Raw genomic sequence first — 21,514 nt, forward strand, 5'->3', positions numbered from 1 at the left:
TACCCTATTTAAAATGTAATAAGTAATGTAGCTAATTACTTCAGAATGTGGAGTCGCGTCTGATTTGGTCACGGTGTTAATATGTGTTAGTGTTGATTTATCACCATGTTGTCTGAGGCCAGTGGTATTTGTGTGACACTGACATATCACAGCATCACTCTCTGCAGTTTGAACCTGCAGCTTCTCATCTATCGTCTCAGACCTTTGATTTGCTTTCCTCTCGTTCTTCAGGAGAAGGAGCGTGTTGAGGCCGTGTCTGTTGGGGCCATTCTGTCTGACTACCAGAGAGTACGTGTGGAAAATGTGTAAGTGGACCCTCTTTCTCTCTTGTTTCTCCTTTCCCTTTCTCACACATAAACGACACTTAATAGACTCCATTATGTCATTGGCACAACAATTAGCCAATTTACCAATGCCTTGTGTCTAGCATGTAGAACTGTGCATCATTTTGGATGAATAAATTAATAAATCAAATTCATAGATGCTAATATGATCAGGAAGTGTTGTATTTTGCCATGAAGCTATCATCAGATGCTGATGTGGCATTAAAATCTGTATTACTACACTACTACTAATGATCAGGCTCGTTTGTTTCAAACTCAACTCACTGACTAAACCCAAAGTGTTTGAAGAGTACCTATAAAATAAACACATTTATAGAACATTATCAAGGTAAACCCATGTGTTTTAAATCTACCTTTGTTCAAAAGCAAAATTTAGGGTCAGAAAGGTTTTTAATGTTTTTGAAAGAAATCTCTTCTGCTCATCTAAGCTGCATTTATTTGATTATAAATACAGTAAAAACAGTAATATAGTGAAATATTATTATAATTTAAAACAGCTGTTTTCTGTGTGAATATGTGTTAAACTGTAATGTATTTCTGTGATCTGCAGCTGTATTTTCAGCATCATTACTGCAGTCTTCAGTGTCACATGATCTTCAGAAATCATTATAATATACTGATTTACTGATCAACAAACATTTCTGATTATTATCAATGTTGAACACAGTTGTGCTGCACAATATTTTCGTGGAAACCGTCATACATTTTATTTTGAATAGAAAGTTCAAAAGAACAGCATTTATTTGAAATAGAAATCTTTTGTCACATTATAAATGTCTTTACTGTCACTTTTGATCAATTGAATGCATACTTGATGAATAAAAGTATTAATTAAAAACAGTTGTGTAATTAATGAGATATGTCATGCTTTCATGCTCAAAGAATCTTGTTTTATGAAAGATTTGAATGCATAACTATATAATATTTGTAGAAGTGTCATTGAATCAGATTGCAATCGGCTGTTTCTTGAACACTGCTCTTGTCTTTCGTCGGTCAGTCAAACAGAAAGTGCCGTCCAAACTCCTTCTGTAGGTTGTTTCAGACATTTGCTCAAACAAATCAATGTTGTCTTCAGGATGTCAAACTTCCAGTGACTCTGAACATTAGACGGACACCACAAACTCTCTGAACATGCTGTGAATGTGTTTTTCACTTCGACGGCTCAGTCTTGGTCTGTGCAGCCGTTTTTGCTTCAGCTCACTTTAGCTGTCAGTCAGCTATTGTTCCTCCGCTGATACCGCGGGGTAAATGCTGTAACTCCATCTGTATACCTGACAGCCCGTAATGCCGCAGGGCTCGACCGTGTCGTGCTAATCACCCTAATCACCGCAGTGCTCAGTTTGACCTGTGACGCTGGCATTGAGCGGACATCCACCCGTGTCACATGAGCGCGGCGGTGGCGTTCTGCCAAGCCAGAGAGCGAGCGCTAATTTGTCTTTGAAGTGGTGTCGGAGTGCCGCCCTGTTTTCACTTCACATGCATCCATATCCTCTTCCACGCTTGCTTAGTTTGCTTTGTATTTCTCTCAAAGGGCCTAGGTTTGCTTTTGGCATTGTTGGGAACATAAGAGCAGAGCACAACATATGTGACCATGGACCACAAAACCAGTCATAAGGGTAAATTTTTGAACTTGTGATTTCTACATCATCTGAATAAATAGCTTTCCATTGATGTATGGTTTGTTAGGATAGGACAATATTTAGCTGAGATACAACTATTTGAAAATCTGGAATCTGAGGGAGCAAAAAAATCTAAATATTGAGAAAATCTCCTTTAAAGTTGTTCAAATGAAGTTCTTAGCAATGCATATTACTAATCAAAAATTAAGTTTTGATATATTTACGGTAAGAAATTTACAAAATATCTTCATGGAACATGATCTTTAATTAATATCCTAATGATTTTTGGCATAAAAGAAAAATGGATAATTTTGACCCATACAATGTATTGTTGGCTATTGCTACAGATATACCCCAGCGACTTAAGACTGGTTTTGTGGTTTAGTGTCACAAATTTATAATTTTGTAATTCATAAACAGTGTAGACTATGTTTTACAGATAATAATTACTCAAATTAAATTTTATGAACCAGCACCATCACAGCAGCATCAGAGCGCTGGGTGTGTTAATCACGCATAACTTTATTTTAATATTAATCGAATTGGACCCAGGATGATTCTGAAAGAAAACTACTGTTGCTCTAGTTAGCTCAGTTAACAGTTTGCTTTGTACATTCAGTTTAACAACAAAGTTAAAGACTGTCTGCGGTGATCCAGACGCTGCTTCAAATCCTGCGCCACTCGCATAGTTTACCATAAAATCACATTATATTTGTCCCAAATTATTGTTAGTGTACATAATGACTTGTTTATTGTGCATCTTTCAGCACAATATGTTATAATAATATTGTTTATTTGTCTTTCTGCCAGTATGCTTTATATAGAGAGCTAATAATAGCTACAGATCGCAATTTATTTTTCTGTTTGCTCTGTTTTGTCAAACACCATATTTCAAACTTATCGACACAACTTTAATTCCTGAAGTGATCTTTTATTTGAACTGTTTTGGACTGCTGTCTTCTAAATGCGGCTGCGCTTCTCGTTCTTACTCTGGCCATGTATTAAATGTGTGTCCTTGAAAACGCACCGTTTTCTAACATATTTACTTTAACATAATATGGATGGTATGACATATTTAGATGCGTCTGAAATTTCAAAAACATATATATATATATATATATATATATATATATATATATATATATATATATATATAATCGTTTGATCAAAATTATTGCTAGGGACAATTTGGTAGTTGTTGTATATTGGTTGGGACATGTCCCTAGCACACCCCTCTAATTCTACGCCTTTGATTTCTCCCATTTCTGGGCTTGACGCTGTGGCTCTCTCTGCAGGTGTGTGAGACTGCAGCTCCAGCCGCTGGCGTACCTGTGGCGTCGAGACCAGGCCGAGCTGCTCAGAGAGATCATATCAAGTGGCCTCCAAGCCCTCCTCATCAAAGTGGCAGCGTACGGTGGGTGACGGGCAGGACTTGAGCAGTCCAGCTACCAATGAGGTTTTACAATGACCCTCTTCTTAGGCTTCTGACCTTCAGGTGACGCAGGGCTGAAACTAGGGAGAAGCACAGAACAAATGTGATCTTAAGTGACGTTAAAGGGTTAATTCACCCAAAAATGAAAATTCTGTCATTACTTACCCACCCTCAATCATTGTCACTGTCAATCAACAATCGTGGGAGGGGCCTCCGTCCATGTGACATCACACGGACAGACGGCTCGATTTGAGAAAGGGGTAAACATTTAACGAGATTACAAACAAACCACTGGATGGATCTTTATCATTATAGGGTGCCAACACACATTTCAGTTCAAACACCATGTAAAAGTGCATATAGCATTATATGACCCCTTTAAGCCGACGATGCTTTTGGGAAACGCAGCCCAGGACTATTTGAAACACTTTTTTCCACTAAAACTTTGATGTGCATCGTCTCAGTTTAATACGTGAACATAACAAACAAAAGATGTGATCGCAAAACAATCAGAAAAAAAGGCATTACGTGCCAATTTTTAAGTCATTACATGTAAATCTATAGTTGCCAGTGGTGACCTCAGCAAGAACGTCACTCACAAATGAATATTTTTGGTTGCAGTTTGGAGCCCTGCATAGACTGTGTCCTCAAACGTGGCTCATCCAGGTAGGATTTAGAGTTGGGAAGTATTAGTTTTTTAATTATGATCTGATAAAACATAAAGCTCTTATGACCTCTGTGTGGGTGAAGATAGTTAACAAAAAAACATCTGCAAATATTGTACCTTTAGGGGTGTAACAGCTTGTCACTGAAGCAACACCCTTAAAATGACACCTTTGTACCTTATCTACTCCTAAAAGGTGCTTATTAGTACCTTGGAGTAGTAATATGTACCCTTAAAGTACTGCTATGAAGTAAATAATGTGCAAAGACCCCAAATGTGTTTTTTTTTTCCTGAAAGCATGTTTATTTAGAAATGATGTATTTGTTTGTGCTTTACACGAATGGGTTGTGTTATAACCCAGTGGCTGTTTTACGTGTAATGTTTATATTCAGTTTTAAAGCTTGAATGATTAGAATATAAATGTGCAGTTGTAAATCTTCTGTCCCTTTCTATTATTTGAAGGGTTTCAGATGAATTGGGATTACCTCTTGTTTTTTTTTTCTATCAAAATCCCTTTTTTCCAAATCCCGTCCCGTGTCTTATCTGCGCTCTTCTAAATGTGTTTTTAAGCAGATAATTCGGTGTGTGAATATGAGCGATCACACGTCTGTGTTTTAAACCCTTCACATGAGCTGCAGGAGACAGAAATACACTCCAGAGGATCTTTGTGTTGTTGTTGTTGTTGTTTGTTTAGACCGGCACACACCGGATCCATGTGTGTATTGAAGGAATGTTAAATATCACCCGACGTGGAAACGCTTGTCCAAATGAGCCCTGAGCGATCCGCCGGCACGGCTTACCTCCAAACCCCAACAGCAGCTCCGGCTCTTGACAGATCTTCCTCTAAAAGCAAATTCCCCACATGTCTGGAAGAGTGTAATTATGTGCGCACACTGAGCTGTGTTTTTCTGCTTGGCTACAGGTAGAAGGGAAGATGCTATCAGCACTGGCTTTTCACCTTGCCTCAGGCGGCGGTAATTAGAAATTAGAGGGTTGGGATGGACTTACACTGCCGCGGGCCGTCGGGGAGCACTGCAGTAATTGTGGCTTTCATGGGTTTCATGGGTCAGGGCCGCGGGCTGAGCTGCATGTGTGTGTTGGGTGACAGAGGTGTGTTGTACATTCACACACACCACAGGTGGAAATACACGCGCCTCAGAGGGCATGACGCGGGAAACTCGACTGCGTGATAAAAATAACAGTTACAGTTACCTTTGTATTTCTACCGAACAGCCACTGTAGATGTATAGATTTAAGATATTTAATGCAGAATTATTTTCTGTGCACTAAACAATACAATGTTTACCTACATTACATTCATACTAAAATGTTATAATATGTGACCATGGACCACAAAACCAGTCATAAGGGTCAATTTTAATTTAGATGTATGCATCATCTGAAGCTGAGCTTTTCATTGGTGTATGGTTTGTTATGATAGGACAATATTTGGCTGAGATACAACTATTTGAAAATCTGGAATCTGAGGGAGCAAAATCAGTAATTTTGATCCATACAATGTATTGTTGGCTATTACTATAAATATACCTGTGCTACTCATGACTGCTTTTGTGCTCCAGGGTCACAAATATGAAAAATACATAAATTTTGTTAACATTTTTGAACGACTTCAATCAATCATGCAAACAGTTTGAACTAATTCACAGAAATTAATACAAAATCATTGTGAGGTGACAATAAGGTTCAATTCATTAGCAGTAGATAATGTGTTCATGTGTAATTAATGCAATAATTAATCTAGGTAAATGTTAATTTATGAATATTCCATAATTCAAATTATCTCATGTTTGTTCACAGTACAAGATTTACAGCATTAAAAATGTAGAAATGAACATTGCTGCAAACAGCGTGGACAAACAGTTTTTAACTTAAACTCCCTGTAAATGGTTTCCCATTGTGAATTTATCATGGTGCCCACGCATATGGCATCTGCTCACTCGTCACCGGCAATGAGCGGCAGATATAAATTATAATCCTGTAATAACAGTTGAAGGAGGATTGTGGGTAATCGCCGGGTTGACAGAAGACATTCAAACCACTTTAAAGGAGGAGATCTGGTGTTACGAGACAGCTGCCCACACAACACGCAAAGTTGAAGTCGAAGAAAATCTCTTCTCAACATTTGTGCAAACAAGTTTCTCTGTGTAGTCATGTCAGAAACCGGAGCAGAACTTCTCGGCAATCGCTCGCCACCTCTGTGCAGCCGAGCAGAAATAATTGGCTGGTAGCGTCAGATATTCCTGTAATTAGTTAATTGGTTGATTTGTGTGGGTGAGGATGGCCAGACGCGGTGTTGTTTCCAGTAGTTAATTGGATGACAGTTCCAGTGGAAATTGGCATGTGTGAAGTTAAAAGGTCTGTTTATAGTGTTGCTGCTTTCCTTTTTTAATGCCTTTATTAATTTATTTTCTGCAATTATGCAGACTCTTTCGGCGTGAACTTTTCCACTCAAATTGTTGGCATTATATTCTTATTATTTAAATGCACACAACCCTTTCCTAAACGTGTGTTTTAGTATTTTTAGAGGCATGTGGAAGTCTTGATGTAATCAGCTAGTGCAGCATTTCTTAACAGGGCATTCAGAGAATATCAGGGGCGCTGGATGGAAGCAGTATTTCTAAAAACTGAGTGTTGAGATCTTTTATAGTACTTTTAGGAATCACACCAAAAAGGTCATCCCAGATGTAGATGAGTGTGTTTGTTCATCAGGTTTGTAGAAATGTGTCTCTGCATCAGTGTCTCAGCAATGGATGCTCTGCAGTGAATGGGTGCCGTCAGAATGAGAGTCCAAACAGCTGATAAAAACACCACAATAATCCACACCACTCCAGTCCATCAGTTAACATCTGGAGAAGACAAAAGCTGAAACAAATCCAGCATTAAGAAGTTTTTAACTCCATAATCCATAATAACTCTTCCTCCGATGAAGAAGTGCATCTCCTGTCACATCAAAATCCAGCTACATATTTGTTAAGAGCTGTCTTGTCTTGTAAACAGTGCTGGATCTGTGCAGATTTCTCTCCTGATTCAGACCAGAACACTTTTTCACTGGAGGAAGTATAAAACATCTTAATGCTGGATTAGTTTCATCTTTTGTCTTCTCCAGATGATAACTGATGGACTGGAGTGGTGTGGATTATTGTGATGTTTTTATCAGCTGTTTGGACTCTCATTCTGACGGCACCCATTCACTGCAGAGCATCCATTGCTGAGACACTGATGCAGAGACACATTTCTACAAACCTGATGAAGAAACAAACTCATCCTGATCTCTGATGACCTGAAGGTGAGGACAATTTCCTATAAAGTGATAGTTTACTCAAAAATGAAAATTCCATCACCATTTAGCCTAATTTCCCACCAAACCTATATGACTTTCTTTCTTCTGTAGAACAAACCAAGTAGATAGTTTGAGAAATATCTTTGTGTATTTTTTTTCTATACGATGGAGGTCAATGGTCACCAAAGTGATTTAGCTGCTAACATTCTTATAAACATAGTTTATATTTCACAGAAGACGATAAGTCATACAGGATTTAAATAATGTGAATGAATTTATGTTGTAAATGTTTGAATATTTTTGGGAGTACAGAAACAAATAGTCCTGCTGCACTCTAATCATAATTTGCTGTTGGTGTTTATGGGACAAAGAGCAACAAGATTTTGAGATTGGTGCATTTAAGAGTAACAGTAAAGTCACACATTCCCAGCCTGATTCTAAAGCGATCAATCACACAACAAAACGAGTCTGTGTGATCATTATGAGCCGATCCAGATCCGCAGCCCGACAGCATCTCAGTCAGTGTCTTCATAAACCTTCATAAGTGTCATTATAAATGGCTTTATACTCTTCGTAAACATCATAAGTCAGTCATGCATTGAGCAGAAGTGTTGTATTCGGTTTAATGTGCTTAATGTTTTTATTACTGCTTTTATGTTTTCAATATTCAGGTTATAAGACTGTCAGTTTTAACAGGCAGTGATAAACATCAGATGAGGTTATAATTGCAGCTTCATTCCATTCATTGGATAAAAAGATTAAATCTCCGTCGTGTCTGCTGAATTGTATTCGTGGTACGGCTATTATTCCTCACACAGCTGTTGAATTTCAGATAAGAGCTCGAACAAATTTTCCGATCTCTCTTAATCTCACCATCTCGTGTGTGTTCGTGCACACGCTCTCCTTCCTAAGCTCTCGCTCACACGCTCACAGATCAGGTGATAGCACGCCGCTATTGTTTCGCTCAGGTCTTTGGGAGCATTGTTCAAAGGATAGACTGGCTCACCTTCCAGCGCGAGATGCTTATTTCATCCATTCTAAAGCTAAAATGTTCCTCAACATGAATCCAATTTTCCTGGCGTTCCTCTCTGAAGGCAGGGATTAAAGGCGAGCTGTCAGTCTGTGCTCCTCAGATCCGGAGAACCGTCACCGGTCTGATGCTCTCAGCGCCTCGCGCTGCTATCTGGAATCTGTGCGCTTTAATTCACCTCTGTGCTCAGTAGCAGATTTGATTCACATTAAGCATGTAGGCAGGGCATTGGCGCTTTGACTGTTTAATGATGCTGTTTGTGATACTGGAGTCTCATTGATAAGGGCTGTAAGGTGAGGATTGCTCCGATGAGACTGATACTGAGCTCTCTCAAACTTTAGTTCACTCAAGACCGCAAGGTCCTGGAGGGGCAGTCATTTTTCTCTTTTATTATTTCTGTAATTATAATCTAGCGTCTAATAATGTAAACAATTTCCAACCCGAATGACTTGTCGCCTTCTGTGAAACCCAAAAGGAGAATTTTGTTTTAGCACATCCCAGTTGCTCTTTTCTATACAATGACAGTGTATTTCAGTCCTTGAACATTTTACTTTTATGTTCCACAAAAACACGAGAGCGAGTAAGCCATGATCTGTCCCTTTAAACTTGACATATTCATCAGTGTATATTAAGACAGTTATTTTACAAGCTTTCTGAAATGTTATGTTTAAATATGCAAATGCGGCATTATCTAATTCAGTATGCACTCATTTGCATAAATTTCCAGAACAGATATCTGAACATTGGATAAAGCCAGGCTCAACATTCTTGTTTGGTTTTGTTGACATATTAGAGTTTTTCCAGAGGAGATTTTGAATTTCTTTAACACGCTAGAAAAACAATCTTGTTTTTAGGAGTATCATTTTGAATATAAATCAGTGTGAATGATATATGAACAAACCCCTCAGTAAAAGCCTTCAGAATATAGTTAGGAACGAAACTGTAAAGCTTGGTGTATGCAATTTCTGCTGAAGTGGAGAAACAAACGCTTTAAAGATTGATTGGACTGAATTAAAATCTTTAGACGCAAATAGATAAAGTGCAATAGAATAAGCACTTAAATGTGTATTTTGGATGTTTTCTTTCCACTTGTCTGAAAGAAGACATGTTATTGAAGCAAAACAGACCGAGCTCAAAATTGACTAATGCATGAAAACACACTGGCTTTGCCTGCAGTGTCTTAATGCATCAGACTAAAGAAGCGCGTATGGAAAGAAACCCTTCACATCTCTGGCAGTATTGTAAGAACTTGTGACCTAAAAAGAATTTGCTCTAATTTGAAGCTCATGAAATCTAATGCAAAACTTGAAAATCCATTTGTGCCCAGTTCACTGGCTTGGAAGTTGACTGGATTGAATTTCAGTTTTATAGGATAATAATGAGTTAAAGACTTTTTGCAGGCATATCGCTCCTTGGGGCTCTGCTTGGACTCTGCTTGTCTAAAGGGCAGCGAGGATGGACGTGCAGGCAGATGAATGGAGCTTGGAGTGGGCTTATTTGTGTTTAATGTGCCATAAGGGGCTGAGGTAATTAGCTTTAGGTCAGGTAGTAAAACAGGTGCAGATGAATGAACATCGTGCAGCTCATGCAAATGAGAGCGCATGACTGCGGCTAGTCTTGACTGTCTGAATATGGACGTAGTTGGTCCAGATCTGCTATATTCACTTGGTTTCAGATGTTCAGTATGTCAGCAGTGGCACAGAAATCTTTAACAGCTACAATGACGATAAACAACACAGTGATAAATACAAGGGCTGTCAAGCGTTTTAAATTTTTAATCTGATCAATTATGTCATGTGCCGATTAATTAACCAAATTAATTGCAAATTAACTGCACATCTATTTTGGCTGAAAAAATTACCCCCAAAAGATAAAGACATTGTGTTAGATGATAAAAGCATTGAATAGACATTACAGAAAGTAGCTTTGGAAACAAATATTTTGATTCAGCATTGCATAAATAATGATAATGAATGGTTATTAAAGTTTTTTAAATGGATATTGAAATAATGAAACTAAATGTGCCAGTAGGTAGCAGCAAGACACTGGGTCATTTAATAATTTATTTAACCAATCCATTCAAACAACTGATTTGTTCAAAAATGAAGCAAGTGACTGTCTTTATGAATGAGTCACGGAATCATTGATTCACCGGATTCATTCAAAACCGCGGATTCATTCAGTAAAACACAGCTGCGTGTTGCTTGGAGACTCACAACAGTTTTGTGTTGTCCTGCATCGTGTTCGTCAGCAACTGCATCAATGTAAGATGACATACAGGTCTGGGCAGGTGCATTGTTTTTTCCATAATTAATCGAATTAAATAAATACCGACACTGTGATTATGCTTTTGCCCTGATTCAGGTTCACTGTACACTGATTCACTTCATAGGGAACTAGGGAGTGGAAGAGACACAGCTTTTTTATTTTATTTGCATATATTCTTCTTGCATCCAAGCCATCAAATTATGCTGTGCTTCATCCTTTATTTAAAATCAAGACATTAATGAACATATTATAAAACATACTCCCTCTTAGCAGTTTGAAATCAATCATTAGAATTTGTTTAAAAGCCATGACTAATTAAAAAGGATATTTAAATAGGATTGAATTTTAATGGTGTTCTCCCTGTTACCTTTGTGTGGGGTTAACATGAGAGGAGAGGAGATTAGATATTCTCACACTAATTATGAGCGGTGTTCCCCAGGGGCGGGTAATGGGGCCGCTCTCATTCTCATTGATCCCCTGCAGATCAGTGGCATCCAAATGCAGCTCGCCGCTCCAGAATGCTGGTCTGAAAACACACCGTCTAAAGTTCAGCTTCCCCTCAGGGCTTGTGGTTTGGACCCTTGAACTCTGAGGTTAGGCAGGAAGAAACAAGCCTTTCACCACACGGCGGTTTGCTCTAGCGGTAGGCGCCAATCATGAGAGGCAGGGAAAATATGGGTTTGTGTTATGTTGGGTTGTCGTGGTTTGTAGTGAGAAGTGGTAAGAGTTTAACCCCTTGATAGACTGGAGATGTTTGTATAAGGGTTGTAGTATTTTGCAGGGGTTGGCCACGTTTATGGCACTTTCCACAAACAGGGTACAGATTGATTTTATAGTATATTTTTAAAACCAATAAAGGTGCAAGTCCTCTGTTCTGTTGCAGAGTTTCCCAAACTGATTTGTGAGAGAACTAAATAAAAAAAAAAATTACATAAATATAAAATAAAATATAATACTAAAAAAATATGAAATATTTGTTCACCTTCATGGTATGACATCAGAGAACTGTGAACATGTAAATGTGTTGTTAAATTATTTAAATATTAACCTAAAATGTAATTTCAAGTAAATAGTGTGCCTCAAAATGTGTTTGGCTGAAAAAACCCCAAAGAATCCCTGATCTACTGATTCATCATTTTACAGTGTTATCATTTTGTAGAATAGATCAGTTCATTGTATAAAATATTTTAATGAATAAAAAATCATTAAAATAATCTTCAGCACTGGCCCACTTTTTGCATGCAGCTCTGTTTCTGACCCTTATGACTGGTTTTGTGGTCCAGGGTCACATATAGCATATATTGCTTTACTGTATATTAATTTACTGTATGTATTTTTCTTTAATTGGTGGGAAATTTAAGTTTATCAGTAACCTCAAACATTTGGTTTTACCTACTGATATTTTATACATTTTATGTATAAATCTTATATATTTACAGAATTTAGTCATTTCTCAAATTGTGGTATTACATACTACATATATGTGGGAAGTCGTGGCCTAATGGTTAGTGTGCACTTAGGATGGGTTAAATGCAGAGCACGAATTCAGAGTATGGGTCACCATACTTGGCCGTATGTCACGTCACTTTCACTTTTCTTTCACTTTACATTGTGGTAACTGCAGATGTTTAAAATAAACCATCTGATATAATCTTAAATTTAGCCTTAGTTTGCTCGAGGTTGAAGCAGCTTCTTGCAGTGATCATTGGCTGAAAAAGAACCCAGCATGGTAGGAAAGCATATCACTCTACTCATGGAAAGTTCCTTATGTGTTTGAATTTGAGTCTGTCCTGTGGATGCTCTGTGTTTGATTATGTTTGTTTGTTGATTATGTCTGTGTGTTGTTGATATTGGCAGCATGATTTAATTCCTGTGTTGTGCCAGGAGAGCGGCGCTCAGCGGAGCTGTGGTTTCTGAGCAGTAGGTCATGATATGAATAGCCTGTGTGTTTTTTTATGAAGGATGGATATGAAAACTTGTTTACAGAGAGAGGTAGATCATAACCAGGTGGCAGTGCATGATGCTCATGTGAACCTCCATCTTGTTCATGATGCATTTCTAATGACATGCTGAGCTCTTTTCAGACAGATGCATGTTGATCTGCAGCTCTCAGAAGAGCACAGACGCTGAAGCTCTGAGTACACGAGTCACTGATTGGCTCTTTTGTTGTGTGTCTGGCAGGCCTGGATCCAGAGAGACATTTAGGAAAATCCCTGGCGGAGATGGAACCGTATCTGCACGAGGTCAGAGACACACAAACACTTCTGTCAGAAAGTAAATCAGCTTCAGCTTTCAGCTCAAGTGTTTCATTATGACAAGCTGTTTTGACATTTCTTCTGAATCATCGTTATGTTGCTCTTTTAGATTTAGTCCATTATTGAAAACAATCAAATGAGATGCAACACCTTTGTATAGGACTTTATTTATTGGGTCATTCCGTGTCAACTCAACCAGAGGTCCCGGCTCAAATTTTTGATTTTGCTAATATTTATTCTGAAGAAAGATAAACATGTATAGTGATGAAAGCCAAAATATTAAATGTTGTGGATGAATATTTACTGAGTAATACACTATTTTGTAGGTGGGGTCAAAATGGCAATTTTCAGAGCCAAATTACAGGGGAGTAAAAATTTCTTCAGAAAGACTGCAGCATCAATGTTATTTTTACATAGAGATTAGTAGGTCTGTTAGTAAAATCTATTTAATTTATCTTTGTTGCATTATGGTGACCATTCAAAAATGAGGAAAGAGCACTTTTCAAGTTTTTTCTCCATAGTTTGCAGGCAAGTCCTATATAACTGTTTTGAAAGCGGGAAAAAAGAAGCAATTCTAGTTTCAACATAATTTATTCTTCTAAAGTTGTTCATTAAATACAATAAGTATCTGCTGTATACAAAGTGACCAAGATTTGGTTTTCAACCACTGAAACTGGGTATTATACAACAGTCTGAATATGGAGCCTTATTGAGGTCCCCGTTTCTCTGGGACTGAACGATACAGGGCCTTGAAAATAAAGATTCCAAAAGAAAAGTTTATTAAGAACTAGAACCTAAAATTATATTGTGATATCTTTAATACTTCTTGAGTTATAGCCACACAAACTTTGGAAAAAGAATACTTATGGCACTCAGACAGGTATGTTCAATGCAGTTGTTTTGACAGAAGGAAACGAGATACATTTCTAGTTTCAACATTATTTGTTCTTAAGACATTTCTCTTTAAAAGAAAATAATTATCATCTTTTTGCAAAGTGACCCACATTTGGTTTTTGACCACTGAAAATGTCTACAATTTATCGATTTACTCCTAGAGCCATATTGAAATTCCATTCTATATAGGGAATTAAAAATGAAGAAGCCAAAAGAGAAGTTTGTTAACACCCAATATCTAAAAGGGCATTAAGATACCTCAAATACTTTTTGAGTTACAGGCCTGCAAACTGTGGAGAAAAACTTGAAAAGTGTTCTTTCCCCATTTTTGAATGGTCACCATTGGCACATATTGCAACAAAGATTGCTAAATTCAACAGATTTTACTATCAGACCTACCAATCTCTGTGTAAAAATAACATTATGATGCTGACATCTTTCTTAAATCTCTATTAATATTTCACAATATTGATGTTTTACCGTATTTTGGATTAAATAAAAGCAACCTTGTTGAGCAGTTTAAAACATTAAATCTTAAGTTTTATTGCGGGTAGAGTATATAAACATTTGGTATTAATGTGTAGCAAAAAATAACGACACTTTATAATTAATACAAATAATAACTATAGTGTTCCTGTTATATGAATGTGTGACTGTTTATGGCAGCTTTCAGAGAAGTATGGAGTTCATATCTGTGGGGAAGGGGGCGAGTATGAGACCTTCACCGTTGACTGCCCGCTCTTCAAGAAGAAGATCGTCATGTAAGTAACAAACACAACACCAGTGTCAGTTGATAATGTGTGTGTGTGAACAGAAAGAATGCAGACAGAAGTGATGGTTGTGGAGGAGAAGCGCTGCGCTATCATGACGGCGTGCTTTGTGTTTCAGAGACTCGATGGAGACGGTCATCCACTCGGCTGATGCCTTCGCTCCTGTTGGATACCTGCACTTCACAGGCATGCACACGGAGGACAAGAGAGAAGTATGATTCCACTTAAAGACTTCTACACATTTCATTTGTCCCTGAGGTCAACTGCTCGTATGCGAATGAGCTCATGGTTGTGATTAGTGATCGACCGATATTGATTTTTTATAACCGATACCGATACCAATTATTTGCATGTCTATGTGCCCGATAACCGATATGCAGAACCGATATTTATTTACTGTTATAAAGTAAATAAATGACTGCGTGAAGTAAGTCCATACATCACTTTGGTTTTTCCTCCTTTCAGTCATCTTAACAAAACATGTTTTGAGAATTAGCAGTCTTTCATGCAGGGCTCTAGACTCATTCTTCCCACTGATCTCACTTTTGCGCACGAGCACATAATTTGGTTGCAATTTGTTTTTTGTTTTTGCTACAACATTTGATTAATCAATGCATGCTGATGAACTTTTATCATAGTTTATAGTTATATGGTAACGAAAGTGTTCAACATTCAACTCGTTCTTTTTCATCTGTATTATTTGTGATTTAAATTTTGTGAACAGGAATTCCTTTTTTCGTGCGCTTTTTACTTTCAAATTTGCGATCTTGGTGTCACATTTTACAAGAAAAGATCATTGTCTGTTTTGCTTATATCTATACACCTTTAACTTTTTAAGACTAAAACAAAAGATGGATTCATTGTTATTCTTAATTAAAAAGCGCAACAACAATAAAACAGTACGTTGACAATGACAAACTCTTACATAACATTTATCAACAAAAACGAATAAGACGAGGCATGGCACAGGACACACCACATGCTGTACTATATACCTAGTATATTACAGAATGTTTAGCAAACTCTGAGGAAGCAAATAAATATTAATATATATATATATTTTTTAATTAAGGAAAGCCTCCATAGCATAACGTGAGGTAAACAGCAAAGATAACAAGCTTCTCAAAACGAAAACAAAAAGAAAAGTAAAACTAAAGTGGCTGTAGCTGACAGGACTTGCATGTTTTTTCTACAAGAATACCACCACGTTCACCTTCTCTGGTTTAAGAAGCGGTCTTTTACTTTAGTTTGAAAACAAATCCATCCGTTGCGCTCCATCCGCGACGCGCACCTTCACGCTCGTGCTGACGCGGCGAGTATAAACCAGGCTCTACCCAGTAAGCGCTCGGCTGAAAGCACCTCTCTTCACGTGATCAGTGAAATCTGACTCCTGCTCTAATGTGCTGCGGCTGGCAGCGCGCGCTGTATGAAGCAGACGCTTTGGAGCAGCGCAGACCTGGCACTCGTACAAATGCGACCACGTCAAATTTTAACTCGCAAACAATTACCATTTTGGTCGCAGTCTAGAGCCCTGTCATGTTAAATTTAATCTTCGTATTACAACAATAAAAAAACATTTTATTTATAAAAAGCTTTAGCAGCAACACTAATATTAGCAGTAAGCAAAATGAACATAGAAAGTCTAATGTTTTCAAATGGAGAAAATAAAGGAAAGGAGTCATATCAACTTCATTTTTAACTACAGTTTTAGTAGGTTTATAAGCTGTTTAATAGGATAAAGAGTGAAGAATAATTCACTGGATAATGTTAATTCACGGAATAATATTCTCTGGAATATTGGAATATAACAAGCATTGTATTTTATTGCATTTCTCAACTGGCATGCTCTAAATTATGCTGCTGACAGCGCGGTTTATCTGCCTTTACACAGAACTATAGGCTACTCAAACTGCGATTGATCGCGGAGATAATAAATAATTAATTTCCATAGAGTTGTATTAATTTAGATGTTTATAAACGAAATAATGGTTATATAGTAAGTGTTAATACAATTTAGGGTGCTTCAAAAAAGTGAATCTTGTTAAGTTACATGCGGTGGCCGTGCTGAGCATTTCTTGAGCATCAACCGCTGAGTGAACTGCAATATGAAAGCGGCTTCACGAGACTAATGATGAGCATATAGACAACAGAGAGAGAATTACATTCAATGCTTTTCTTTCCAACATGCAATCATTCATGGCTGTATTATTTAATTCATGCAAAGTTACGTCTTTATTGGGAGAGGACTTGACGGATTATCTATGTGACTCCGACTTCACGAGACTAATAGACCACAGAGAGAATTAAATTCAGCGCTTTTATTTCCACCATGTGCTAATTCATGGCTGTGTTATTTCAGGCAAAGTTATAGCCTATCTTTATAGGGACAGGGCTTGACAGAGTATCTTATTTATCATATTTCTTAGAACCAAGTTGCATTTAAACTATATATCAGGCATTTATGTAATACATCTAATTTGTGCATTAATGCCTGTAATATTAAATAGTTTACTAACTACAGCAAATCAAGTACCTGCACGCCGTTGCTGTCTCGTCTCCCCTCAGATGCGCTGCAATTGCGATCCTGCGCGCAATTCTGAAAACGTCCACAAGATGGCGGTGTTTATCGGGGTATCCGATATTACAAAACCGATATTCGATTATGGAAAAATGCTTAAATATCGGGAAAATATCGGTAAATCGATATATCGGTCGATCTCTAGTTGTGATGACAGAACGAGTGGCTTTTTGCAGTATAGTTTCGGTAATTGCTCTTTTTGTGCTGAAGATGTATGGAGGACCAAACCTGCAGAAATGATAAATAAAGAAAATGAAGGAATAATTTCCTTGTTAAAACAAATATAAATAACTTTTAAGTTAAGTCGTAAACTTACTTTTGTATTACTTTTCCATCTTTATTTAGTATGTTTCTTAGTGTTATTCTTTCATTTATTAGTTTTTAGATTTGACATTTGAATGTGCCAAAATTTAACTATGGAAATAAATACATGTGGAAATAAATATTAAAAATAAACGAATGTACAAATACATAAATATACAGGTAAAGAAACAATGATGATTTAATCTCTGAATATTACAGTATGCCAAACTCTTTTATTTGCATTTCCTGGGAATCTAACCCTCCATATTGATATTACTAGCACCATACTCAGGTTTTTGAGCTGCAACATGGTTTCCCAAATTTTTGTCAGACAAACACCTTAGAAATGAAGTATTTACTTAAAATACCCTAATCTAAAGTTAATATTTCAGTCATTTAACAACACATTTGCATGTTCTCTGATGTCGGTAATGGTCACATGACATGCAGCTAAACATAGTAAATATCTAATCTTTTTTTTTGTTTTTTGTAAATGTTTTATGGTAAAAATGGAAACGTTATATTTCAATGCTTTTGCGTTCACTCACAAAACTTTTGTGATGGAAATAATATGAGAAAAAAATTCTCCAATGCTTTTGGGAGTGAATGCAGTTTCTCTGTGAAATGCTGTGAGAGAATTTTTCCTCCTGTCTCTCAAATGATTTTCCATCACCATATCCCCTTAGGTCCTCTGTATATATATATATATATCAAAATAAAACGCTTACTAAAAAATAATGCACAACTACACAACTTGGCCAGAGAATTATATGGTGATCATTTTGGCTTATATTGCTATTGGAACTGCAATATTACATTTCATTTTATATGAAAATGTCATTGCTACGGCTGAGACATGCAGACACAAAAAACGATGCATTGTTTTTAGCATGTCTTCAGTAGCACTTCTACTGCCGACACAGAAATCCTGTGAGCGGTTGATGTAGTCTGTTAAGCGGCAGACTGCAGGGCACATGATGCACTCATTCACCGCCTCTCTGCCAGTCCTCTTCTCTTTTTGTCCCCTCACGTAGGCGACTTTGACGTCTGCAATATTCACCCGTGCCTGAAAGCAGGCCTGCCTTAACAAATATGTCCGGTCACATTATCCAGTGTGTGCTCAGGTACGCTGGGCAGCAGTGATAGCGGGAGGAAGTGAAGGGAAGGTTATTTGTGTGGATCTGTGTGACTTTGTGTTGAGGGTTTCCTCTAAGCACATCTATCACTGTTGTTTTAATGTCCTTAAGGAAGTGGGCGCTTTTCATGCCGACACACTGCCATATTTCTCCCCTTGTGCTCTGCTTCTCTGTGGGTTCGTCGCAGTTTGTCTCATGCATCAGGATTGATGTTCAGCACAATTGCTCATGTTATAATGCGGCATGAACCTGATCTGGTCATTCGCATATTTTGGAAGCCCATTTTCGCAGCACGATAAACAAATGAATGCTTTGGTAAATCATAATTATTACACAAGTCATTATGAGATAAAAAGTCAAAATTATGAGGTACTAAGTCATAAATATGAGAAAAAGTCACAATTATGACAAAAATATATAATAATGTCTTAGTATCTAATAATTTAGACTTTTTATTTTATAATCACAACTTTATCTCATAACTTGTCTTTTAATCTCATAATTATGGCTTAGTATCTCAATTTAGAATTTTTATCTCATAATCATGACTTATCTCAAATTTTAATTTTTACCCCGTAATGAGTTAAGATCTCATAATTTGCCTTTTGATATCATAATTATGACTTAGTATCATCATTTTAACTTTATCTCATAATTATGCCAATGTGTTCCCGTATGTCTCCTCTCGTGCTCTGCACCTGTGTGTTTATCACAGTTTGCCGCATGCTGCAGGGATGCATCAGAAATGTTCAACACAATGTGCATGTCGTAATGCAGCAAGTGAACTTCTCTGATTGATGTTACTGTAGCCTTTAGTCGCAATATTAAAGCAATTCTGTCAATATTTCCATAAGCCTGTTTTCATTACTGACAAGTTTCAAAAAATACAAAAATAACACCATATCATAACGGTAGTCCAGAGTAATCCATCTCATGCACTGTATTCCTAGTGTTCTGGAGTCATGTGATAGAACAGACTGAAATCTAAGACCATATTCACTGAAGTGAATCAGACTGATACACAGTAGCTGCTGAATGAGAAGATAGCAGCAGAATTATGTGCTTTATAATGTGCATTTGATTGGTATGATGAGGTTGCATTGTGTGATCTGTCCTCACTCCTCATGAGAAGTTTGGAGACGAGCTGTATGTGTGTTTTGGGTCATGCCGTGTCCGCAGTCTCAGCTGCTGGCTCTGCGCAGCAGTGTGTTTATGCGTGTGTTCTGCTGTGTGTTGGTGGAGGATCAGGGCTTCGAGGGGATGAAAACACATCGCCCAAGAAGGAAACTCCCGCAGCCATGCGGCCTTCAGCGCACCCCGCCGTGTCCTCACCCTACAGCGCAGGGAAATTCCTGCCCCGCTCCGCTAGAGAAGCTCCCACACGCAGCAGTCCAAAGGACTCTCCGTCACGCTGACAGATCCGCGCTGACATGGGCTCTGGAGGAAAGTGCTCCGGCCGCGAGAGGACGCCTGGGGGGGGTGGCAGCGTTTGCCCTGAATTAACGCTGTTCCTCTTCTGCACTCGCTGCACAGACACACTGGAGGATAATTAATTTAATTATCATACGGCCAACTGCAGATGACAGCAGGACATTAAAGAGATCTGAAATATTTATTAAAAATGTGCTGTAATCAGGCGGTGTGTGTGCCGTTTAAGGGGGTCTTCTTGCTCATCATCACAAAAGTTACTGTGAGGAAAACATATAAGAGAGTGAATTCTTGCCAAAACCCCCTGAGTGTGACCCCAATGACACCTGAAAACACGTGTACAGTATCAGAATAAACCTGCTCCTGTAATTCACAGACATATAGAAGCCCACTCTTGCAGCATGATGAAAACAGATATTCTTTGGAAAATCATAATTGTGAAAAAGTAATTATGGGATAAAAAGTGAAGAGGAAAAATGTCTTCATGTCATCATGTAGTAACTCATATTTTTTTCACTTTTTACCTCATAATTATGAAAACTGTCATCATTTTGATAACAGGTGTCTCGATAATTATGACTTGATATCTCATCATTTTGACTTACCTTATGACTTAGTATTAATTTTTTTAAACCTCATTAACATCTCATAGTTGAGATAGTGAGTTAATGTCTCATAAATTATGACTTATTATCTCATGATTGTGACACTGTATCTCATGATTGCGTATGTTATAATTTAGACTTTTTTCCTGTTGCTAGAATAGTAGTTTTGCACACTGTAATGGATTATAAAATACAGGCACAATGTACAATTCTACAACGATTTTGTCTCCAATCAATGTCCCCATCATTATTTAGGTACTGAAAAATGATAACACATTTCATAATTATGACATAACTTTTTAAATCATAATTATTACATAGTATCCCATAATTTAGCTTTTTTTAATCTCAAAATCAAATTATGTGATAATTATGAATTCATGTTTTTTTTTCTTATGTGGCAGAAATGGGCTTCCATAGTGACATGATCATCACATTAATTTATTTTGTGGAGTATCAGCCTGCAGGTTCACTGATCAAGCGTGTGAGAGTCGGTGTGTTTTCAGGGGTGTTTGTGTGATTTATTCTCCTGCAGGGCTCCGGAGGGCGGCCGCTGCCTCTCAGTAGATGTCCTTGCCAGAACACCATTGACAGGATGACAGAAGAGCTGGAATATGCTGATAAAACTCCAGACGTCCAGGGAGGATGTCCATCAAATGCTGAGCGCAGTTGTCAGTCGGAGCCGGGTGAGATGTGTGTGTGTGTGTGAGAGAGAGAGTCAATTCAATTCAAGTTTATTTGTATAGAGCTTTTTACGATACAAATCATTGCAAAGCAGCTCTACAGGAATTTCAGTTTCCGCAATATATTTATATATTGCAGAACCTTAATATGTTTAACTTATGGCAAAATTTGGTAATTCTGTATGTTGTCTGAGCGTTGGCATC

General features: G+C 37.6%; 1 protein-coding gene across 2 annotated transcripts in view; it reads left to right on the forward strand.

Annotated features, from left to right (window-relative positions):
- Positions 1-21,514, forward strand: part of LOC306850079 (uncharacterized protein) — a 115,216-nt gene that overhangs the window by 15,401 nt on the left and 78,301 nt on the right. The window contains exons 5-10 of one of the 2 annotated variants that reach the window (XM_079385516.1): positions 232-305; positions 3,259-3,377; positions 12,840-12,901; positions 14,474-14,568; positions 14,696-14,789; positions 21,163-21,313. In XM_079385516.1, the coding sequence (XP_079241642.1) occupies positions 232-305; positions 3,259-3,377; positions 12,840-12,901; positions 14,474-14,568; positions 14,696-14,789; positions 21,163-21,313 (595 nt within the window). The remainder of the gene's footprint in view (positions 1-231; positions 306-3,258; positions 3,378-12,839; positions 12,902-14,473; positions 14,569-14,695; positions 14,790-21,162; positions 21,314-21,514) is intronic. The other variant, XM_079385517.1, reaches the window with a different exon arrangement.

The sequence above is a fragment of the Barbus barbus genome (assembly GCF_936440315.1).
Source record: "Barbus barbus genome assembly, chromosome: 30".
Classification (NCBI taxonomy): domain Eukaryota; kingdom Metazoa; phylum Chordata; class Actinopteri; order Cypriniformes; family Cyprinidae; genus Barbus; species Barbus barbus.